Source organism: Mus caroli, chromosome 11 (assembly GCF_900094665.2).
Source record: "Mus caroli chromosome 11, CAROLI_EIJ_v1.1, whole genome shotgun sequence".
NCBI lineage: Eukaryota > Metazoa > Chordata > Mammalia > Rodentia > Muridae > Mus > Mus caroli.
Genome location: NC_034580.1, coordinates 54,357,198 through 54,382,331, shown reverse-complemented (window position 1 = coordinate 54,382,331; position 25,134 = coordinate 54,357,198). Strand labels below are relative to the sequence as shown.

Below are 25,134 nucleotides of genomic sequence, written 5' to 3'. Positions count from 1 at the left end.
TTTTAAATGTGTAAACTGATTTATTTTTAGTAGTTTGGATAAATAACTTAAAAGAATTCTAGATACATTTTTAAATTAAGAAAGCAGTACAAACATACAATAAATACAAAAATAGGTTTTATAAATCTCTGAGTTTTCAGGTAGCTAAATAGAAATCATAACTATTAAAAAATAAAAACAAATAATGTAGCTGAGAGGCTGCCACAAACCTTCCATCTAGCCCGCAGGTAGCTCCTTATGCGGGATGGTCAGTTAACAGGAAGACAAGACCGAAGGTATGGGCAAAGGTCAAAAAACTGGAGACCCAGAGAGAGAAAGACAGGTGGGGGGAGAAGTGGAGGAGGAGGAAGGGGGGGGAAGAGGAGGGAGAGGGGGAGGAGGAGGAAGGGGAGGGAGGACAGAAAAGGTGTTTTCTAGAAGCTGTTTCCATGAAGTCACCAAGAGGGAACACCTTGCCCACTGAGGATATGGCGGGAAGGGCAGCCTCTGGCAGTTTCACGTTATCGATGTGAGGAAACAAGTTTGGTCCCACACAAGCCTTTGCTCCAGACCCTATACCAGAAGAGCCTCGGCTGTGATCCTGATGGTGAAGGAGGGCTTGATAGCAGTGAAGAACAGTGCGCACTGGGGCTTGGGGCAGGACTTGGGGCAGGACAGAGGCACCTGGTAGTCCTGCTTCCACACCTACCAGGAAATCTCGAAGACAATAGTCAGCTCAGGCTTTTCTTCCTGGAGTGCTTCTAAGGCACGTTTTGTTTCACGATTTAAGTACATTTCACCCAACCTGTGAAAACAGAAAAGAAGCTTTGAGTTAGACTCTTCAGAAAACTGCAAATTAATCCAGAGAAACTCTGACTTTTGTCCCGTGGTCACCCTCCCCTCAGCACCCCACTCCCCTACCCCATGAAAAAGAAGCTCTAGGCAAACCACACTCACTGTAGGCTCTGCAGGAGGCAGCCCTGTTGTTTCAGCACCTCACAGAGGGTCACCACGCACAGATCGCCCAAATCGTTGTTACCCAGGTTCAGCTTCCGAAGGCTGTGGTTGTGGGTCAGAATTGTGGAGAGATTCCAGCAGCTGTGTGAGGTGAGGCTGCAGTTGTCTAATCTTTGAGAAGAGAAGGGTGATATAAAGAAAATAGCCTTGACCATCCATACTTCCGGGTCTCCAAGCCTGCACTGTTTCATTTGCATAAAAAGCACAGATTGGGCTGGGCAGTGGTGGTGCACGCCTTTAATCCCAGCACTTGGGAGGCAGAAGCAGGCAGATTTCTGAGTTTGAGGCCAGTCTGGTCTACAGAGTGAGTTCCAGGACAGCCAGGGCTACACAGAGAAACCCTGTCTCGAAAACAACAACAACAACAAACCACAGAGTGACCAGCATGAAGCTGCTTCATATGATACGGTTTCTTTTCTCCCCTCCTTAGATGGAAGTTTCTTTTCCCAAGGTTTCTTTTCCCAAGGTTTCTTTTCTGTTTGGGTTGAACAGACCAAAATAGTAACAGAAATTTGTCAATTGACTTTTTCTAAGCATTACATTGCCCTCAGATTTCCACAAAGTATCAATGGACCAAATGAATATGTTTGCAGTTGGCAGGACTGTGGTGGCAGGGGCTCAGCCTTTAAGCTGTATACCATCTAGAAACCTCCCAGTTCTCACTAATGGACACCAGGAACGCCTCACTCCTCAGACACAGATTTGCATCAGGGTTGCTCCAGGGCCTGCCTCACACCCCATGTTCCCATCACCTCAGGCAGCCCATGGACTCACTCCAGCATCTGTAGTTTACAGTCCGGGTGCAGAAGCCCCTCACAGAGAAGCCTGAGTCCCGTGTCTCCAAGGGCGTTGTTTCGTAGGTAGAGGTGTGTGAAGTTCTGGTTGGTTTTGAGCACAGAGGTCAGAGCTGAACAACAGATTGAAGTAAGGCCGGAATTCACCAACCTACAGGCAGAAGAGAAGGAGTCCTCAGTGCCCAGGCTCTCTCAGACATTGTATGTCACTGCGAGCTGCATCCTTCCAACTTAAGGGTCGGAAGCCAGCACCATTAACATAATCTGAAGCATGGCTCCACGGCTCTGGATCCCACGGGAGAGATGGACAATGGTCTCAGCATACACTCTGCTTGGATCCACGAGAGAGAGAGAGACAGAGACAGAGACAGAGAGACAGAGAGACAGAGATTCAGAGAGAGACAGAGACAGAGAGAGAGAACATTCACGTGTTTGGAGATCAGAGGACGACTTTGGCTACTTCCTTCAGTTTGAATATGTTTGGCCCAGGTAGTGGCACTATAAGGGGGTGTGGACTTATTAGAGTGGGTGTGGCCTTGTTGGAGTAGGTATGGTCTTGTTGGAGGGGTAGGTTTGGAGACCCTCTAGCTACCTGGAAACAGTCTTCTCCTGGCCGCTACTCTATCAAGATGTGAAACTCTCAACTCCTTCTCCATCACCATGTCTGCCTGGACACTACCATGCTTCTGGCCTTGATGATAACGGACTGAACCTCTGAATGTGTAAACCAGCCCCAATTAAATGTTTACCTTTTTAAGAATTGCCTTGGTCATGGTGTCTCTTTACAGCAATGGAAACCCTAACTAAGACATCTTCCACTCTGTGAGTCCCAGGAATTGAACTCAGGTTGTCAGCCTTGATGGCAGAAGTTTTTATCTCTGGAACCTCACAACAGTCCAAGAATTTTTGATTTACTATTCTGAGGTCAAGTCGAACACCGTCTACAGTGAATGCTTGTGGTGCTGCTTAGCCAGGCTGTGGAACCTCCAGATGTGGCCAGACTAAAGGGAAGAGACCACTGGAGGGTGGGCCTCGTAGCCCAGTTCAGATCCAAGCTCTGCTTCCAGACCCTCCCAGAGATGAACAATCTCTCAGTGTCATGGGGGTCACCTGAATCCAAGCCTAGCAGATGTGAGGGCCTGAATTCCATTCCTAGCACCTCAGAAAAGAAGACGAAAAGAAGACGACGTCAAAGTTATGTGATTAGGATATTGGTACCCATTGAGGCTGAGGGATAAGTATGTTTAATGCATGATATAATGCTTAGCAAATCAAACACATACATCCAGTCAGCCTGCCCACTGGTAATAGCTCAGGCCCAGCCAATCCAGCCGTGATGGTTTATGTGTTGACCATCAACTTGACAAAATCTAGAATCACCCTCAAGACAAGTCTTTGGGCATCCCTGTGAGGAATTTTCTAGATTAGGTTAACGAGAGTGGAAAACTCTTCATGGGCTGGCGTCCCAGGCTGAATTAATGGGGAAAGGAAGTGAGCACCAGCACTCTCCTCTCTGCTTCCTGTTTGCAGACACAGCGTGATGGCTGCCTCATGACGCTGATGCTGTTGCTGCTGCTGTTCCTCAACACCCCACCCCCTGCCTGGAGATGAGCTGTACCTTCACAGTATGAACCACAGTAAGCCTCCCTTCCCTAATTCCTTAAGTTTGCTGTCCGGTAAAAGCCACTAATCACTGGGTGTCTTTGTTCTGTGTGTCTTGAACACATGCTATTTGCTGCATTCAGTTAACTCCTGTGGCTTTGCTACGTCAGCAATCCTCCTTGTTCCCTAAAACTGCCTTCTGATGAAAACCGAACTTCTAATGGTGTTGGCTACTTACTTTGTGGGATAATGGCATCGAGTGTGAATGTTTTATTTCATTATGCAAACTCAAGATAGGAGTGTTATTCTTTTTTTTTTTTTTTTTTTTTTTTTTTGGTTTTTNGAGACAGGGTTTCTCTGTATAGCCCTGGCTGTCCTGGNNCTCACTTTGTAGACCNGGCTGGCCTCGAACTCAGAAACCCGCCTGCCTCTGCCTCCCGAGTGCTGGGATTAAAGGCGTGCGCCACCACGCCCGGCTAGGAGTGTTATTCTTACTCCTTTCCTTGTGTCTCTTACGAGACAGAATCTCTTGTAACCTAGCATGGCGTCTAACTTGCTGTATTATCTGGCGTGACCTTGAACTTCCGATCCTCCTGCCTCTGGAGTGCTGGGACGACCAGCATGTGCTGCCACACCCTACTTAAGTGCTAGTGATCAAACTGAGGGCTTTGTTCAAGCTAGACAAACGCTCTGCTGACTAAGCTACATCCCTAGCCATCATAGCTCCACTTTTAGTTAGGAAAATGGAGATCAGAATAATTATTTAGGGTGGCAAGATGAATCGGTAAGAGAAAAACTCTTACTCCCAAACTCCATGATCTGAATTTGAACCCCATGGCCCACAAGATGAAAGAAAGAAGAGAATAAGGCATGACAAGTTGTCATCTGACCTCTACATGCATGGCACAGCATGCACACCCACCAATACACACGCTCACATATATATCATAGAAAATAAATAAATAAATATCATAAAATTGCCAGCCAGAATAATTACTTGAAAAATAATGAGGGCTTCCTGCTTGTCAATGATCTAAACTTCCATAAGAGAGATTGTGGCAGAACAGGCCAGGCCTTTGGAACATAAAACTAATTCAATAGAACACAGACCAGAGGAAAGTGGAATGAAGGCTGGTTTTTCTCCTAAGGAAAGGAGGAAGGAAGGAAGGAAGGAAGGAAGGAAGGAAGGAAGGAAGGAAGGAAGGAAGGAAGGAAGGAAGGAAAGACAGGCAGACAAAGAAGAACTGAGAGTAGTGAAGTGTGTAAGTGCCCTCTGTGAGCCTGCTGGGAAACCTCTGGACAGTCCTCTGCTCAGCAAGTTTGAACAGGGGCAGGGAGGGATCTAACAGTGGCGGATGGAAGGGGTGTTATAATAGCTAAGCCCAGTTTTATGTGTCCATGTGTGACACTTCTGTAGCACAGGGGAAGTGAGATTAGAATATATCGTGGAGCCAGAAACTAGAACATATTATGCTAAAGTTCAAGAGAAGAAGATAATAATATATAAGATGTCTAAAATTTTTAGTTCATTCATGCTACACATTAGGGAACCTATTGTAAAAGAAATACACACACACACACACACACACACATGCATTGAGTTCCATAGACAAGCATGTGTTTTACAGAGTGACTTGTAACAGTAAAAATGTAGAAACTTACCCAAAACATTCTTGACTTAATGAGTGGCTGGATAAATGCTGGTGGTGGGTACTATGGGTTTTGTGCTCCAAACTAGAAGCCATATGGAAATGTATCCAGATAAATGAAAAACAAGTCAAAGAAAAATACTTCTATTGTGTTTGTAGTTTGAATAGCTAACTACAGTGTTGGGTTGAATTTTGTTCTTCCAAAAACTTCACATATTAAAATTCCAGTTCTTTAAAATGTGACCATAACTGGACACCCAAACCTCACAACCTCACAGATATAGTCAGTTATGATGACTCTAGGTGGGCCCAAATCTGGTATGACTGACATCCTCATCAGAACTGGAGCTTCTGACTGGAAAGATGGCTCAGCAGTTAAGAGAGCATGCTGCTCTTCCAGAAGACCCGAGTTTGGTACCCAGCACTCATGTCAGACAGACCACAGCCACCTGGGATGCTAACTCCAGGGGTCCAGTGACTCCTCTCTTGGCACTGCACTTCTATGCAATAGTCTTCCCAACCCACACTCAAACACACCGTTAAAAACAAATAAATACAATCTTAGAACCAGAACTTGGGACTCGGTGTTACCTGCAGAGGCACAGAGAGAAACTTGTGTGAAGATGGAGGCCACAATCAGGTGATGCCTCTCCAAGACAAGGTACCAAAGACTGCCATGAAGGGAGACGAAAGAATAAACTCTTGCTCATGGCCCTCAGAAGCACGAGCTCTGCTAATTCCTTAACCCTCTCCTCGAGAACTGAGAGACCGTTTGTGTTGTCTACACCATTATGTTTTGGGCACTGTGTTATATAGCAACCTTAGTAAACTCAGACATACAGTGTAACCTTCCTTCAGCCTGAAGCTGGCTGAGCCAGAACTTGACCTTGCTGCCACTAAGGAGATTACCTGCCTTCCTCCCTAGATCACTCTATTGTTCAGGCACTGTAGCTGTTCCTCTTCAAGATACTGCTACCTGCTGAAAGCCCCCCCCCCAGCTATTCCGGAGACTACGCCCTATCCTGCACATCATCACCTGCAGCTGGTTCCAGGCTCCAAGGATGAATTGGCAGGAATGGGCCTCCCCCCCCCTTTTTATAAGTGCAGTCGCCATTAAACATTTGAACCTTGAACAGACTAGCATGTCTTGGTTCCATTTTTCTTGACCCACCTAAGTTCCCTCTTTTCTTTCAGCTCCAGGTTGCCTCTTAGGCTCCAACCTGGACATGAGAGCCGCAGGCCAGCCCCAACAATACAGAATGTTTGGGTAAAAAGATGGATAGTTGGATAAATATACTAGTGAGTAAATTCATGGATTAATATGTACATTGATAAAGCCATTGGCAATGTATGGGCATATGGGGGAATGGGCGTTTGTGTGTACAATACAGTTTCTCAAATTTTGCTAGCCAGGTTAGTAAGTGGCTTTTTCTAGAGGCAGAAAGATTTTTTTATGTTGTTTTTATAGCAAAAACAAAACAAAACACCTCCCAAGTGGTATCTGGGTGCGAGATCTACTTGGGAAGACATTTGTCTATGAGTGGTCATTGGTGTTTAGGGGTACATAAGATATCTCAGAGAATATAGAAACAATTAATAGAAAATCAATGACAAAACCCAAAGATCACAGGAAGAGAAGCCAGTGCAGAATTTATAGAAGAGGAAGTTATCAAATCAACGAGAAACCATGGGGAGAGGAACTCACGGAGAAAGTGATGGATGGACTAAAGCCGAGGCAAGAGCCAAGCTAAGGACTGTCAGAAGCAACAGGTACTACATACTGTTTTGTGCTCTAGTGGGTCACCCCTCCCTATAGTGCTGTGTGTGTAAACAAGGTCACTTCCACCATCGGCACCTACAACAGAGTCTAGGGCGCCTGGCAAGCTCAGAGGCCAAATCACATCTGTTGATCCAACAAAGCATCGGAAGCCACACTGCTCTGGCAGAGCCATGGCAGCACCTTAACATTCTAGGAAAGCAATTTGGTAACGTCTGAGGCTGTGCTAGTAGGACAAGCCCAAGAAAGTATTAGAGTTTACAACTAATATTGGTTAATAATTATGGATAATTAATTTTCCCTCAGAAAAAGTCTCTTGTCAGTGTTAGGTTTTGTTGGTTTGGTTTGGTTTGGTTTTGATTTTTTTTTTTTAAGACATGGTCTTCTGTAGCCCAAGCTAGTCTCAAACCCCCTATGTTACTGCGTATGACCTTGACCTTCTGGTCATCCCGCCTTTCCCTTTCAAGTGCTAGGATTACATGAGTGTAGCATAAAACCCACTTTATTCTATACTAAGGATGGAAGGCATAATACATGCTAAGCAAACTAACAATTGAACCACATTTCCAGACTCATTTTGTTCTATTTATCTTTTACTGAAGCAAGGTCAGTAGTTATAGCTGTCCTAGAACTCAATATGTAGACCAGGTTGGCCTCGAACTCACAGAAATCTACCTGCCTCTGCCTCCCAATTCAGTAGAACTATCTCATCAGCAGTAATACAACTGTCCCCCAGTGTCCTTGGTGACTAGCCCCAAGACACCCCCACAGGTGCTAAAATTTGCACATGGTCATGTCCCTCATGTGAAATGCAGAGTGTTTACATATCACCTCTGCGTATCTCCTGTGGACTGTACTTATCTCTAGGTTACCTGTGCTATCGGTCACGGCATGTGTGCTACACTGCATGTAGCTATGCTCTGTTGTTCAGAGAATAATGACAAAGAGGAAGGCTCACATATGTTAAGCACAGAAATAATTTTTCCTAATATTTTTAACCCACAGCTGGTTAAACCCACGGCTACTTGAATCTGAAGTACGGAATCCTAGCTGGAGCTTCAAACCACTTCGGATGCTGATGCTGTGGTTCCCACCTTCATCTCCAGCAGATGAACATTCTCTAGAGGGGCCCCACCCGTGCGTGCTTCCCAAATAAGCGATCTCTGAGAAGAATTTGACTTACTTACCCCAGCTTCTGCAAGTTACATTGTGGGTCCTTCATCTTTTCACACAAAACCTGGACTCCTGAGTCTCCCAAGGCATTTTCTCCAATGTACAGTCTGGTCAGAGAATGGTTGGAGCTCAGAACCAATGCGAGATCCTGACAACACTCGGATGTGAGACAGCAGCTCACCAACCTTCCATGCAGAGGGGACAAGGTCAGTGCCATCTCTCATGCACTCTGCACCGTGGGCTAGGAGACCTGTACCTGCTACTGCCTTCCTCAGCTACAACCTGCACTTTAGCTCTACACAGTTCTTATCCTCTTCCCCGTTTGAAGAAGTAACAGACAGTAAACCCATTCCCAAGAACACCTTTCCTTTTCCCTTCATCTATGTCATTGAAATAAAATGTAAATGTAGGGTCAAGGGAGATGGCTTAGAGAGTAAAAGAACTTGCTACCGAGCCTGACAACCTGAATTTAATCCCAGAACCCAAGAAGTAGGAAAGAACTGACTCCAAAAAGTTGTCCTTTGACCTTCAAACAAACTCCATGGCACACACACACTAATAATAATAATAATAATAATAATAATATAAAAACAGGGTTTTAATGTATGTGTGGTAAAATCTGTCATCCTAACCATTTTCAGAGCAGAATTTTATTGAGGCCTGGTAGCAGAGGCCTGCAGTCCCAGCTACTCAGGAGGTGAAGGCAAGAGGACCAAAAGCTAGGGGGTACCTGGGCAACTTAGCAAGACCCTGCTCAGTATGAAAAAGGAAAGGGGGTGGAGTAGAGTGCTTTCCTAGCATGTGAGAGAACCTAGATCCAGCCCCCAGCACCAGAAGAAGAAGAAAGAGAGGAAGGAGGGGGGAGGAAGAGGAGGAGGAGAAAGATGAGGAAGAGGAGGAGGAGGAGAAAAGAAGAAGAAGAAGAAGAAGAAGAAGAAGAAGAAGAAGAAGAAGAAGAAGAAGAAGAAGAAGAAGAAGAAGAAGAAGAACTCAATGTCTTTTAAGAGCAGCCACCATCACTATCCATTTCTGATCACCTTTATTTTACAAAACTGAAACACCTGTTAACAAAACAAAACAAGCAAACAAACAAAAATTTCCCACTCATTCCTTCCCAGTCCCTGGAAGCTACCATTATGCCCTACATTATGAATTTAAGTAATAATGTTATGTAAGTGTAATCATAGTGTTTGCCTTTTGTGACAGATTTATCTCACTTAGTATTGCACCCTCAAGGCTCGTGAAGATTTTAGCAAGTGTCCTGATTTGTTCAAAGCTACGTATGTGCAGATGCCACCTTCTGACCAGTGTCCATCAACAGACATGAAGAAGTCTCTAACCTTTGGCTGCCGTTACTGACATGCTCTGGACTTGATGTTGCAAACACAGTTGCACAGCTGGTGGACGCACCCAAAAACACGTGAATCAAGTGCAGGTCCATACTCCTGTGAGAATCACCGTGCTGGTTGCCGTATTTTATGTTCCTGCTTGCTGCTGTTTTACATTCCTACCAGAGCAGGGGCTCTCAACCTTCCTAGTGCTGTGACCCTTTAATCCAAATCCTCATGTTGTGGTGATCCCCAACCACAACATTATTTTCATTTCTACTCCATGGCTGTGATTTTCCTTCTGTAAATATCTGTATTTTCTGATGCACTTAGGCAATTCCTGCGAAAGGGTTGTTTGACCCCCAACAGGGTCTCAATCCACAAGTTGAGAACAACTTGTGGATTAAAGAGACAAAAAGTCCCAGTTCTCTAAGTCCTTACCAACACTAGTCCAGTTTCTTATTTGTTTGTTGTGGGTTTATTTTCTATAATCATGGTGATGAACTATGAGCCACCACCACCTGATCAAGTGGAGTTTTTGTTTCTTTTTGTTTGTTTGTTTTTTTTTGTTTTTGTTTGTTTGTTTGCTTGCTTGTGTTTTTGTTTTGAGACAGGGTCTCATGTAGCCCAGACTAGCCAAAAATATGTAACCAAAAATGAGCTTGAGCCTTTGATCTTTCTGCCACCACATCTGGTTTGCTGGTTTGATTTGGTGCTAGGGATCAAACTTTGGGCTTCACATGTGTTAGGCAAGCACCCTATCAACTATCTATCAAAAGGCTGCATCCGTAGCCTGCAGGCATTCTCTTAACTTTTTAGAATTCTCATCTCCTAGAAGCGTTCAGTAAGGACCCCGCACAATAAATATTCCATTGCTTAAGCGCTGCTTTTTGTCTATTTAGTGTGAGGATTTATTATGACCTCTCAAAACCGTTCTACCATGATGCTTAGCAGTGCTTCTGTTTCCTCAGATATCTTAAAGACAGTTTATTTGATGATTTATAAACATACACACACGCACAGACATAACTCCCCCCACAGCAATCACTGGCTGACTGAACGACTGGCAAACTAGCAGAAGGGAGCTCAGGAAGCCCTCCATGCTGCTGAGAATATTCTCATCCTCACACAGGAGCTGATGATGGCTCACTGTGTCTCCCTTAAGCCGAGGTCCTGAAATGGGCCTCCGCGGCAGAGCTGCCTACGGGAGGCAGGCCAGGCTCACCAGAGTTTCTGGAGGTTGCAGAGCAGATGCTTCAGTCCCACACACAGCAATCTGACTCCAAAGTCCCCCAGGGCATTGTCACTGAGGTCCAGCTCCACCAGCTTCTGGCTGCTGCTCAGGACAGAGGAGATGTCGAAGCAGCATTGATGGGACAGTCCGCAGCGCCCCAACCTTCACAGCGAGAACAGAATCAGACATCAGAGAGAGGCCTCTCTCAGGATCCAGATCCTATGTGTGTCCCATGCCTATATTCTCAAACTATGGAGAGGGGGTGAAACCTCTGGGAAGTGGAGCCTAGAGGAAGACACATGGGATGTATGGACACTGATAGGGGTGACCTTAGGGAGACATTGAAATACTGTTTTGACTCTTTGTCTCTGTGTGTCTCTCTCTGTCTTTGTCTCTCTGTCTCTGTCTGTCTCTCTGTCTGTATGTGTCTGTGTGTCTGTCTCTTTCCCCCTCACTCTTGCTCTCTTCCTCCTTTGTTCCTTAGCCTCATGATGTGCATAGACTCCCCGACCATATAACGTTACCACGATGTTCTGGCTCATCACAACAGACTCGACTGACCACGGGCTAGAACCATGAGCCAAAACAACGCTTTCCTACTTTTAAATTGACTGTCTCGGGTGCTTATTTAATGATGGAGAGCCGGCTCACACAGCCTCCTTCCCTGCTATCTTTCTCCAGTCTGGATGCAGTTTCTGCATCCGGCAGGAGCCCAATGTGTTCTGGGGTAAGCAGAATTCCTGAGCAGCACACAGGACACCTTAGAAGTGGGAGGGGGCCTCATGGTGAATGCACCACGCTCGTGTTGGTCTGCACTTCGGGTGCATAAAGGGTACATCGTAGTTTGTAAAAGGTAACGGTGGTGAGCCTGGAGCCCCTGCCTTCCAGCGTTTCTAATGGTTGAAGTCCCCTCACGAGGAGGCATGCATGTGGCTAGCGTTCTCATTCCCACAACATTTTTGTCTTTAACATGTTAGGAGAATGTGATCCCGTGCTCTCTCTGCACCAAGGAGAAATTTAGGAAGCAGAACTGACCGGTGATCTCATAAAGTTCCTGTCCTGCTGGGTGGGTCAGGGACACCAAAGCCACACTCGGGAAGACACAGATAGGAAGGATGGGGGGAAGTTAGGGTCTCTCTGTGCTTCCCACAGTGCCAACCTCTTGGTACATGTGGCCTTCACTCCGTTTCCTTCTTGGTGAACAGATCTCTGTGAGCCACAGAGAAGAGCTGTGGGGAAACGTCAGCTAGGCACCGCTCAGGGCTGTGTCAGCACCCACCAGGAAATGTCAGCTAGGCAACACTCAGAGCTGGGTCAGCATGCACCCCTCACCCCCATTTATGAGTCCTTTTATACACTATTGTTTGGCTGTGGTTTGTCCCCAGGAGGCCACAGTCAGAAGCTTGGTCTTGTGAGAAGCTTGGTGATGTGAGAGGGGCTGAAACCTTTAAGAGCTGAGGCTAAGTCCATAATAATGATGTCACTGTAAGCACGGCTCTCCAAAGGAGTGAGAGGCGTTTTCTCAGGATTCACTTAGTTCTCCACAGTAAGGCCAGGGAAGTGACTCAGAGGGTCAATGCTCTTGCCACCCTAACTTAATGACCTCAGCTCTGTCTGCGTCAGGAACCAAGTTCCAAACTTGCCCACTGACTTCCACATGCATGTTGTGACATTTGCAGGCCCACATACAACAGACATAGGTAACACAACACACACACACACACACACACATACACATACCATAAATTTTTAAAGAAAAGAAAAATAGAAATGTTCTTTTTTAAGTGTATGGGTTTTTTAATTTTAAAATTTCTTGTTCCGTATATTTGGAGTTAAACAAAATAAAGCACAGAATGGAGTGTGTGAAATTCAGAAGCATAAGATAGTCATATAGCTCATAGGCTAGAAGGGGAGACATTGAAATATACTATGGGGCTGGAGAGATGGCTCAGTGGTTAAGAGCACTGACGGCCCTTCCAGGGGTCCTGAGTTCAATTCCCAGCAACCACATGGTGGCTCACAACCATCTGTAATGAGATCTGATGCTCTCTCCTGGTGTGTCTGAAGACAGCTACAATGTACTTAGATATAATAATAAAAAAAATCTTTAGGCCGGAGCGAGTGGGGCCAACCTGAGTGAGTGGGGCTGGCAGCTATAATTGTACTCATATACATAAAATAAATAAGTAAATCTTTTTTAAAAAAAAGAAAGAAATATACTATGGAATGGACTTTGTGGCAATGCAATAGTTAAGCTAATGTAGGGAATACATCCAAAAGAAAATTCATCAAAATAACAGCACAAAAATCTACAGCTGACAAGCCAACAAAGAAAGATGGAATAATCATTAGTTTTCAATAACACTCAGAAATAATAAAATAATTCTCAATAATATAAAGCCACTGGGAGAGCAGAATGGGGGAATTATTTATTTTTATGTGTTATGAAGGTTTTGCCTGCATATATGTCTGTTTACCAAACTTGGGTCCTCTGCCAGTACAGCAAGAGCTCTTAGCTGCCAAGCTATTTCTCCAACACCTCAAGTTTGGTTCACAACACCACATGGTAGCTTACAGCTATCCATTACTACAGTTCCAGGGACTCCAGTACCTTCTTATGGCCTCCAAGGGCACCAGGCATGCACATGATACACAGACATATGTACAGGCAAAACATTCAGACACATAAAATAAATAAATCTAAAAGAAAAGAAAAAGCAGATGTGGAGAGACAAAACACCATCACCCTTCTGATGCACACACACTCTTAAAGACCGATATGCCCTGCTGCCCCAAAGACCACGGCGAAATAACAGGAATTCTTCCCCAGAGTCGGAAGCTAAGCTCACTGTAACATCCAGCACAGTGCTCCTGGCCCTGGGCTGGCCAAGTGAGGATGAGAGAAAGTGAACAGCAGCTTATACAGAAAATAAAATTGAGTTTTTACAAGTGGTGTTGGAAAGATGTATAGTACGAGCAATAGGGAGATAGAGAAATGCTCAAAAGAAGTGAACATAATGGCAGGACGCCACCTCACGCTCTTAGACCCACGAAAGAAGCTGAGGAAGGGAGAGGGCTGGAGCCAGAAAGTAGAAGGCCAGCTTGGGCAACATACTGAGATCCTGTCTTTTAAATAAGTAAATAAACAAATGAAATTTAAAGAGCTGTGTAACTTGTTAAAAATTCAGATGCTACATGAATCCAGAGTATGTGTTAAATAGAGCTGGAGGGAGGGTCCAGGGGCCCAGCTGGAGGGAGGGTCCAGGGGCCCAGCTGGAGGGAGGGTCCAGGGGCCCAGCTGGAGGGAGGGTCCAGGNGGGTCCAGGGGCCCAGCTGGAGGGAGGGTCCAGGGGCCCAGCTGGAGGGAGGGTCCAGGGGCCCAGCTGGAGGGAGGGTCCAGGGGCCCAGCTGGGGACTGAGATGCTCAGAGTACGGCATATAAATCACAGTAGGCTGAACACCTGGGTAGTACTAGTAAGGCCAACCTTAGGAGATAAACTTTTCATCCCCATAACAGCATCTGTGATGAAACTTCCCAGTTCTCACCCAGAAGCCTGGTCCATGAAGAAATGGAAAACACAACCTTTGTTTTGCCACCAACAAATAGCTCCTTTCAGTTCTTCTTCATCTTCCCTGTCTACAGCTTTCTAAACTTACCTCCTGTCCATTCAGCCAGCACACTTATAATAGAATCAAATGTGTCCCTCCAAAGCTTCACGTATCAGCCCTCCACCCCATAAGGCCACAGCGTGTGACCATGTTTGGAAACAGGTGCTTCAAACAGGTAGTTGAACAGAATTCAGTGTTAGCCCTAGTGCCGTTGGACTGGTATCAGTACAAGAAAAGGTTGTTAGAGGTTAGAGAATAGACACACAGCTAGAAGATGATGCAAAGATTCAAGGGGGAAATGGCCACCTACAAGCCGGGGAGAGAGACTCAGAACAAATCAACCAATGGATATGTGATTTTGAACTCCTAACAGCCAAACCTGAGTTAAAGTCATTAGGGTTTAGCCCTTGGTCCTTTTTTACAGTAGCTCTGGGGACAACTGACCAGATTCATGAATCATCTTTCTCTACTGTCTCCTCCCAATCATTCTACACACACAGACACACACACACACACACACACACACACACACACACACGTACACACACTCACACTTTCACACATACACACACAATCACACACAATCACACTTTCACACACACACACACACACACACACACACACACACAGACTTACCACAGTCTCTGAATGTTACAGCCTGGGTGCTGGAGTGCCTCACACAGCACCCTCATGCCCGGGTCTCCCAGAGTATTGTCACTGAGGTCCAATTCAGTGAGGCTCCGGTTGGTGCTTAGACTTGAGAAGAGACCACGGCAGAAGCTAGAAGTGAGGCAGCAGTTCACCAGTCTAGAATGGCAAGGGAGGAGGCCAGAAGACAGGATTAGTTTCCAGGAACAACAAACTGGAGCTCAGGACAGGGGTCCTGGCACCTGTTCATAGCCGGCTCCTAAGTGTTAAGCCACCAGTCACAGACCTACTGTTCAGGCCCCTCCTTCCCAGTCAGACCGATGTTTCCCTGGCCTGAGTTTGCAGCTTAAGCGGCCAAGGAGCATCTTTGACTCAGGCTGCCCAGATGGAGCAGGAGTGCTGTCAAAATGCCCAAGGCCAGGCTGCAACCACAGAAGTGAAGTCTGAATCTTAAAAGAGTGACACAGCTACACTGGCAGTTTTTAATTCTTATAGTCATTTTGAGGGAGTCACATTAGAAAACCCTGTAGCACTTATTAAAATGCAGAGAGCCTGCGGATAGGACGTAGCTTAGTGGGTAGAGGCTTGTCTGGCATGTTTGAGACCCTGGATTTGGCCCCTAACACTACATAACAACAGAGCATGTTTGCCGATACCCGAAGTCCTAGTACTCAGAACACGGAGGTTAGAAGATAAAGAGTTTAAGCCAGGCATGGTGGCGCACACCTTTATTCCCAGCACTCGGGAGGCAGAGGCTGGCAAATTTCTGAGTTCGACCAGCCTTGTCTACAGAGTGAGTTCCGGGACAGCCAGGGCTACACAGAGAAACCCTGTCTAGGAAAAGAAGAAGAAGAAGAAGAAGAAGAAGAAGAAGAAGAAGAAGAAGAAGAAGAAGAAGAAGAAGAAGAAGAAGAAGAAGAAGAAGAAGAGTTCAAGGTCATTCTCAGTTACAGGATGAGTTCAGGTTCAAGGTTAGCCTGGGCTACACAAAACCCTAGCTTTCAAAAAGAGTTGAGCTTCTTTGTATAGATTCAGGACTGAGTATGTGACTCTAGACCTCTGCTGGGGGGTATGCACTTAGCTAGTCATCTTAGAAGGTTCTGTGATAAACTTAGCCTGTATCCTGCAAGAAAACTGGCTGTGCCTGCCTCAGCACTCGGGAGGCAGAGGCAGGCGGATTTCTGAGTTCGAGGCCAGCCTGGTCTACAGAGTGAGTTCCAGGACAGCCAGGGCTACACAGAGAAACCTTGTCTCGAAAAAAAAAAAAAAAAAAAAAAAAAAGAAAGAAAGAAAAGAAAAGAAAACTGGCTGTTACCTGAGGTAGGAGCTCAGTTCTCATCAGGGGTGGTAGCAGAGTCCCTGTCCTTCCTCATCAGTGTCAGGCTGTTGATCGTTTCTCCACCTTGTATTAGGTCCTTAAAGAACAAGTCTGCCTTCTCTTACCTCCTCTCTCTCCCCCTCTCCCACTGACACAGTCTGCACGTTCACCCTACCCTTAAAAAACTCAGATAGACACCATCGTCTCAGAACGACCGGATCAGGAGGTGAGGAGGACAGGTGGCCAAGCTGACAGACCCTCATAGAGAATGTCAGCATCTTGTGCAAGGGAGACCTGTGGAGCTGCGTTCTTCTCTCCACTGGGTAAAACCAGCCTGTGGGGAGGGCCCTTTAGACTTCCCATCCTCCACAACTGTAGTAACTAACTAAGCCTTTGGTCTTCAATCTGGCATCCATGACAGCAGCATGGGTTGAAGAGCAGTGTGCTAGAGCTACCCTAGAATACAAGCAACGGACGTCTACAGACATCCACACAGTGCCACAGTCCACCCAATACTGTGCATGGAAGCGATAGTCTCCCAAACGCTTACTTCTTAGTTCACTGGGTTTTGTTCTCAATCCCATTCATCCACCTAGCCAAAGTCTCTCTCTACCAACGAGAGGGTGGCAGTCATGTTATCATGAAGCTTGTCAATTATATTTGGAAAATATTCAGAAATAGAGGAGAGGAAAGAAATGAAGAAAGGAAGGAAGAAAAAATAGCCCAAAGCATAAGGCACATGCTATCATCTGCCCGAAACCAAATTACCTGGAAGAACAGGCAACATGAGTGTCTGGGAAAACACACTGAACCTGGTCCAAGGGTCGACCTCCTCTCCTCTCTTCTTCTTCCTCCTTGGGCGAGTTGTGAAAAAACCCCAGGGAAAGCGTTTTGACCCTATGACAGTTCTTAATACAAAAGGAGGAAACCACATGGTCCATTCTGGTAGAGAGGTTGATCTCAATTTTGGGAAAGTGGTCCATGGCGCTCTGCACAAAGTCTTCCTCCTGCATCTCGTACAGGCAGTAGAACAGTTCCAGTTGGCTGGGCTGCCACTGCAGCTTCTTGGCCTTGGCTTTCACTTCAATCCACTTCAGTAGCTCCAGTCTGACTTGCTGAGAGATCTTGCAGCTTAGTTTCTTCTCCAAATAGGAGGTTCTCTCCTGGTTTACAAGGCCAAAGAGGAATCGGACAACAAAAATCAGATAGCCTTTTTCAAACTTCCCATAATTTTCTAGTAGGACCTTCACGTCTCGGTTCAGAAGATCTGAACAACCTCCTGGCCCTTTCCTCACGGTCACCCCCTCTGCCTCCTCTTCCAGCAAATAGTACATAGCAGCGAAGAACTCCTGGAAAGTCATGTGGCTGAAGCTGTAGAATCTCTCGCAGTCCACTTCCTTCTGGAACACGTTCATCCTCAGGAAAGCAGAGACGTCAGTCTTCTGCAGGCCGTGCTTCCACAGATCACACTCCTCAAATAGGATTTTCTGGTTCCAAATTCCATCCGCAGCCAGTGAACAGAGCCCCTGCAGGTAGTCAGAGAAGAGATGCTCCTCAATGGCCCCCCGGGATTGCAGCAGGCTGGAAAGGAAGAAGACGTAGACGGCCGTAGTGGTCTTGGAGGTCTGGGCTAGGCTCTTCCCAGTCTCCATCTGTTGCTTTAGCCCCGTGCACACAATCCAGCAGACCAGGGGGATGAAGCACATGGTAAAGAGGACCTCATTCTCTTGGATCAGCCGGAAGGCCTCCCGGGCCTGCAGCTCGTTGGAGAAATACTTAAAGAAATACTCCTTCCTTTTGGCCTCAGAGAAGCCTAGGATCTCCACGTGGCGGGGGTGGTCCAGGAGATGCTGCAGTTTCTCCAAGGCTACCGGCCTCGTCGTTATGAGCAGAGAGGCCTTGGGCAGCAGTTTCTTTCGGATGAGGCTGCTTAGCAGAATGTCTCCCCGCACAGCCTTTTGCCAGTCTGTGCAGACCTCCCCAATGTGCTCGTCAAAGGCCCCTTGTAGCTCATCAAAGCCATCCATGAGGAAGAGGATCCTGGAAGACTTGCGCAGGATCTTGCACACAGGTGGGTTTGGGTCAGGCCAGCAGCTGACAATCAGGTCCGCTAGACTCCTTGGCGTCCTGAGGCTCACCTCTCGGCAGTGGATAAAGAACAAATAGTCAAATTTGTCTTTGAAGAGCTTTCCCAGTGCCCAGTCCAACATAATCTTCCTGGCTAGGATGGTTTTCCCGATGCCTGCTGCTCCCTGGAACACCACCGTGCGCACAGGCTCCGAGTGCCCGTCCTCGGGCTCAAATAGCAGCTCCAGCTTAAGGGAACTCATGGGGCTGTCCCGCATTTTAGTCCGGCCGATGGTCAGGAGTTCATGCTCCCGCTCCTGCTTGCTCGGATGCTCCTTGACCAGTTGGAGCTGCGTGTAGCGACTGTTGAGGTCCACACTCTCACCCAGACGCGCGTTCCTGTCCTTGATAGAGTAGAACCTGCTTCTCACATGTCTTCTGTACATCTTACAGTAATCTGCAGCAGAGACAGAAAGGCGGGATCCAGGAAAAGCCCACACATCCATTCCCCAACAATAAGCTGCTAGCGGACCTCTGCTGTTACAGGGAGGGACCATTAAGAATTGTAAGGATTCACGAACAACAACAACAAAATGCAGGGTGCTGACTGTCAACTAGAAGCAGTGAGCTCACTAAACATTCAAATGTATAGAGCGAGCTGTAGTCATTGATACAGTAGTGGCACAGCCAACCATTTTATGATTGGTTTGAAGCCTATGTGGTTGCAATCTGTAAGCCTTGGCAGCAATGTGTTCACCAGGGATCTCAGAATATCTATTACTGTTTCCCAAATTTGTATGGAGGCAACATACAATGCAAGTGGATATTAAAACATGGCTGTGTTTTAACAAAAGGAAAGGAAAGTCAGTGGTTTATACTCTAGAGGAAGTAAGGATTGGCTTAGAAAAATAGGTGGTATGACCGGACAGAGGGCTCAAAAATATAAAAAAAGAGCCGGGCATGGTGATGCACGCCTTTAATCCCAGCACTTGGGAGGCAGAGGCAGACTGATTTCTGAGTTTGAGGCCAGCCTGGTCTACAAAGTGAGTTCCAGGACAGCCAGAGCTATACAGAGAAACACTGTCTCGAAAAGCCAAACAAATATATATGCATGTATGCATATATATATATAATATATATATATATATATATATATATATATATATATATATATATATATATGAAAATAGGAGGTATAATTTGTCTCCACTGCTCGAGTGTATCAGGATCCCAAAATTCTGTTGTCAATTACTTTCCATTCATGATAGGGCAGAAAGCCAGCACTGTGGCCTCCGGCCAGAAAAATCCGTTACTTAATAAGCCTTATACCTTTAGGCTGAAGCCCATATCTACCTGTAGTTAACCCCTTCCCTGGGACTTTGGGAAGCCATGTGAATATGCCTCTGTGCCTTCAGTGAAGGCGGGTTTCCTGAGGCAGGGCTTGCTCCCTGTAGAGTGGCTAAGCTCCCCCACTTTCCAGTTCCTTAGCCCCTGTTCCAAGTCTCAAAGATGAAGGCAGCAGCTTGACGCTTACCTTTCTTTTTTTTACAAATGGAGATGCGGGAGAGATATCCCAGCAAACCCATCCACTCTTCTTCAATGCTGTCCTCCTGGCATACCATAGAGGAATGAGATGTACACGCGTCATCTAAGCACAAAAGAAAAAACACAAAGTACATCAAAAAAAGTCCTAACACAGAGGATAGAATTGAGCCTAGTCTATGGGGTAAGTCAATGGCCCCTACTCCCTATTCCTTCTGAATTAAATGTGGCTTAGCCAGGCGTGAGAGCATATACCTCTAAGCTCAGCACTTGGGAGATGGAGGCAGGAAAACCAGAACTTCAGAGTTATCCTCAGCTACATAATGAGCTCAAGGCCAGCCTAGGCTACATGAAATCATGTCTCAAAGAGGAAAAAAAGAAAAAAAGAAAAAAAAAAACAGGGGAGAGGGGAGTAAACATGGCTCAAAGTTTGCAGACTGTTGATATTTATGGCATCAAAAGCCTAATAGGCATGATTCTGCTGGCCTCACTTTGAAAGGGGAGCTGTCAATCATCAGACAGAACTGTGTCCCCAGGCTCAGAATGTCTTTCCCAGGCCCAGAAATCTGTCAGAAAACATATGAGATCAAACGGTGTTTCTTTGCCATTGTCATCTGTCCCTAGTTGTCCCCGGCACCCTGACTTAGGGTACATGTGCACGATCCACAACATTCTCCTGAAAGGTTCACCCTCCCCTGAGCTCAGTTGAATGTACGTAGCCCATGTGGACCATATCCTATGCTGTCACGTCTAGGTTTCTAGGTCTTTAGAAGGGAATGTTGTCAGTCAGTCTAAGTAGTTCAGAGCAATGGCTTATGAAATTCACATGGAAAAGTTTGAAAATGCTGGGTAACACTTTACTCAAAGCAGTTCTTTTTACTCTGTGCCGAGGCTTAGGCACAGTTATCCATGGGAAAGTCTGAGGTGATCCCAACAGGTGCCTACAGCCAAGAACTGCCTATCCGAATAATATGGACTTTCCTCCTAGGGGAAATTCAGGAATGTAGCAAAGTCCTCAACAGGAAAAGACATACAACAGATCAAAGACATGGACATACTCCTGTGGATGTAGAATTATTCTGGAAGATAATGTCAGGGATGTAGCTCAGTTGGTAAAGTGCCTTCCTGGCATGGATCTAAGCCAGGGATGGTGTTGGTACACAGACCCAGCACCCAGGAAGTGAAGGCAGAAGGAACAGGAGTCCAAGGTCTTCCTCAGCCACACAGTGAGCTTGAGAAGGACAGGCAGGAGAGAAGGGAGAGAAAAGAAATGAAAGTGCCACTGGCAATGGAGTCACAAAATAAAAATCTAAACATTCATGCAACTGCAAACCTCAGCCCAGTGCTCAGGTAATGTCTCACTTCAGCTCCAAAAAGAACTTCAAATACTGATGACGATGTTCATGCCTAGAATGCAGATATAAAAGCCAACTTCACAAGGCTATACTTGTATAGTCTTACCTGGCCGTTTACTCTTACTATGACCAGCCCAGACTGGGGAGCCCTGGGTAATTAGAGCCACTCCCTGGCTCGAGTCCTTCATTTGAAAGCACATCTCGATAGTAATAGGAACTACATCATGGGGTTATTGAAAGAAAAGCAAAACCCATTAAAACTGCCTTGTACAGGTTGCCTGGAGCGGTGGCTCAGTGACTAAGAGCACTTGATGCTCTTCCAGAGGACCTGGATTCAGTCCCCAGCATCCACGTGGTGGCTCACAACTGTCTGTAGCTCCAGCTGCAGGGAATATGATTACCTCTTCTACCCTCCTCAGGTGCCAACACATGCATGGTGCACATAATAGACATGGAGGAAAACACTCATACACGTGAAGTTTTTGTTGTTTTCTGGTTCTTGTGTTTTGGGTTTTCTTTGAGACCTGATCTCTTTGTTATAGAGTCCTGATTGTCCTGGAACTTGCTCTGTAGACCAGGCTGGCCTCTAACTCCCATAGATCCGCCTGCCTCTGCTTTTCAAGTACTGGGAATAAAGACATGTGCTGGGGCTGGTGAGATGGCTCAGTGGTTAAGAGCACTGACTGCTCTTCCGAAGGTCCTGAGTTCAAATCCCAACAACCACATGGTGGCTCACAACCATCCATAATGAGATATGACTTCCTCTTCTGGTGTGCTACCACATCCAGTTCAAAATAAATCTTATAAAAAAAACAGACAAACAAACCCAACTTCCTGGTACAGAGCCAGAGAGAGCTGGTTCAGGGAGTAAAGGCACGAACCAGGTGACCTGAGTTTGATCCCCAAGGCCTACACGGTAAAAAGAATCAGCCCCTGCATATTGTCCTCTGACCTCCACATAGATGCCATAGCACACACATACAGGCACACAACATAAATAGCTAAAAAGATTTAATGCTTTAATTTGAAAAAGAAAATCTAAAATTGCTCAGACAGGACTTGTATTGCTGAGATTAACACTTCACTCCTGTTGTACACATTCTCAGGTCAGGAACAATTACAGCTGCATCGTGATGTGCAATTGGATTGCCACCATCTCCGTCTCTTTCTCCCGGATTGCCATTGCCTTGCCACATCCCTCATCACCATCTCCAACTGGCCCAGTGGAACCCAGATCCCTATACATAACAGGGAGGTGCTCTACTCCTGAGTCACACCACCCCAGCATCCTTAACTTCTGTGATTACTTCCTTCCGCAGCTCCCACTCAGCATCTTCTGCCTGGGACTTCCCTGGTTTATTCCAAATCCCTTCTGCTGCTTCCCTGGTTTAGAGCAGACAAGCATCTGCTATGAGCTGGTTGGGGAACCAGAGGAGGACCTCAGCACTGAGCCAACTCACGAGTGTGGAACCAGCCATAACAGTCACCTGGGAGTGAGTGAAGACTGAGACTGGAGTTTTTACAGAATTAAGAAAACCACACTGCTCCCCGCCCCCTGACCCTCACCCTCCCATACCCCTGCAGGAGAGAAGGAAAACCCATGGTCATAAATTAACATTTCAAACATGCTAACTTCTGTGTAGTAAAGGATATTATCACCCAGCCCTTAGAAGGCAAAGAAAAGAGGATTCTGAGTTTGGAGCCAGCTTGGGATACTTGAGACTCGAACTCAAAACCAAAGAACGGAAGATGTTGAATAAACATAGTTATCCATAGCAAATGGATATGCACAGATGAGACAAGCACAATGTAATAGACACATAGGAATATTCAAGATTAACCTTTTTTAAGAAGGAAATTCTGATGTACCTGAACACACTATGCTAAGTGAAATAAGCCAGCCAAAAGAAGCAAGCCCTTCATGAATCTACCTGCACGAGGAATCCATAGAGGTAACGTTCATAGGGACAGAAAACAGAGCGGTGGTTGCTAGGAGATGGGGTTAGGTAACGGGGACTTATCATCTCGTGTGTTGGGAGCTTCAGTTGTGCAAGATGAGAAGTTGGTTGCACAATCATATGTTTTCTTGTTGCTAAGCCATAAATGTAAAATTACTAAAATTCCACCTTTTATGTCACGTGTACCTTACTGTAAGAAACAAACAAACAAACAAACAAACAAACAAACCCAAAAACCCTTCTGTTCACTCACTCCACTCTGGCTGGTCCTTCTTAGCTTTTTCCCAGAGGTCTCGCCTGTTGATCGCGGCAAAGATCCACACAGCCATGGCCCAGGCCTTCTCCTCGCCATTGAAGTCAATCATGAGTGTGGCTAGATCCAAGTGATCTGCCTTCTCCATCTGGCCCCTGGGGACTGGGATACAGCCTTTCTCGGGCGGGTAATCTTCCAAATGCATTTTGAATTTCTTGAGGTCTATATCTTCAAGGTCCTCTAGATACTGGGCCAGCTTGCAACGGACACTCGTCATCTTCAGCAGTAGCCCTTTCGAGGGTCTCGGGGCTTAGGTCCACACTGGCAGTGCAGGAATGAAAACCCCATGGGAGTAAAGAAGAATCGTATTTAAAAAAGTCTCCACTTCCAGAAAGAGACGTTATCAGAAACCCAGGAAACTAGATGCTGATATTGAAACATCTAAGGGCACCCCATAGATTGGTACAGGTTTTTAATGAATCACCATCTCTGGCTTAGTAAGAACTGAGTAAGCCAAACGTTTACCAGAAAGTTCTCTTAGTTTGATCCAGATGTATGTCCTGAGCCATGGAAGAAAAGTTCCTCTGTAGAGATAAAAATAAGAAAGCCATTAACACAATAAGATGCGGTACACAGAGAACACGCCTATACAAAGTCACCAGGACTCGTGTCTGACCGGAACCCATGGTGACGAGGCTAGGACCTGGGCACAGCCTTCACTGTTTCTCAACCTCAGCTTCCTCCTTCAGACACTGAGAAAGCAGAAGAGATTGCTTCCCGATTTCTTTTAATGGAAAGCTCTGGTTTCTTGCTTTTATTTTCAAAGGAAGGTGGAAGCCAGGAGAAAATAAGCTATAATAACCCCAGAGCACCAAAGTGAGGACTCACAGCCCAGACGGACTGACAGCCAACCCTTCAGTGCTCCTCTATTTCCCACTGACAGACAGAACCCGATCAGATGGAATTGCATGCATATAAAGAGGAAGACTACGTGTGTACATTGCTTTAACGGCTCTTTAACATCTCACATCTATAAGGAGCATCATGATTCACATTTAGTCAGAACTCCTCTGGGCCTAGTTGCTGCCCTGATTCTTTTTACTCTTCTCACCTAGTTTCTCCACTCAGGTGTGTAGGTTCCTTCTGCTGAGTGGTAGAGACACTAAGTGGCTTTCTCAGACTGAAGCCATAGATGGTAGAGGAAAGTGCCTGAAAGGTGGTGATGGCCTCCAAATTGATATTCATGTGACAGCAAGGTGACATTGAAGGTGCCCCAAGCTCCATGTGCCTGTCTCGTGTCCACTCTTGCATCTCCTCTCCTTGTCTCCTGACACACCTCACATCTTTCTGTCATCTCTAGTGTTCTTGCTGACTGCTGCCCCAGCTCCAAGGATCCTCCTAGACTTTTGACCCCTCAGTTCCTAGTCTTTCCCAGGAGTTCTCAGCCCTCTGCTTCCTGCTGCTAAGACCTGCCACAACAGATTTGCTCTTTATATTAGCTGCCCCCTGGGCTTCCAACACATTCCCTCCCTCACAGGCAGTCCACCCTCTGCCACCCTGAGTGGATGCTACTGAAGTCCTAGGGAGCTATCATTGCTTCTTCTGTGCGCGAACACACACACACACACACACCTCCCTAACATGCATGAACCACGTAACAGCAAACAGAACATCCCAGAAATACCTTAATGTTAGATGAGTCTAAAAGAAATTCCTTGTCTATTGACTAAGATAAATCATGCCATTAAAAATACCCTGGACCTTTTACCCACTCTGCTCCATGAAACTGTACTTACCCATATAGCAGCCTTGGGTACAAATAAAGGGGAAA

At 46.1% G+C, this 25,134-nt stretch overlaps 1 protein-coding gene across 2 annotated transcripts; it reads right to left on the bottom strand.

Annotated features, from left to right (window-relative positions):
* Nlrp3 (NLR family pyrin domain containing 3) lies at nucleotides 1-25,134 on the bottom strand. 2 transcript variants are annotated; one of them, XM_021177615.2, is made up of 11 exons: nucleotides 25,100-25,134; nucleotides 23,829-23,887; nucleotides 23,304-23,624; nucleotides 19,730-19,843; nucleotides 16,897-18,652; nucleotides 14,799-14,969; nucleotides 10,545-10,715; nucleotides 8,006-8,176; nucleotides 1,771-1,941; nucleotides 937-1,107; nucleotides 1-784 (listed from the first exon to the last, which is right to left on the bottom strand). In XM_021177615.2, exons 3-11 carry the CDS (start codon nucleotides 23,578-23,580, stop codon nucleotides 685-687), a joined length of 3,102 nt encoding a protein of 1,033 aa, XP_021033274.1. In that variant the 5' UTR covers nucleotides 23,581-23,624; nucleotides 23,829-23,887; nucleotides 25,100-25,134; the 3' UTR covers nucleotides 1-684. The 2 variants fall into 2 exon arrangements, 1 of the variants encoding a protein (XP_021033274.1); XR_003838049.1 differs by lacking the exon at nucleotides 25,100-25,134 and having other exon boundaries at nucleotides 8,006-8,098; nucleotides 23,829-24,010.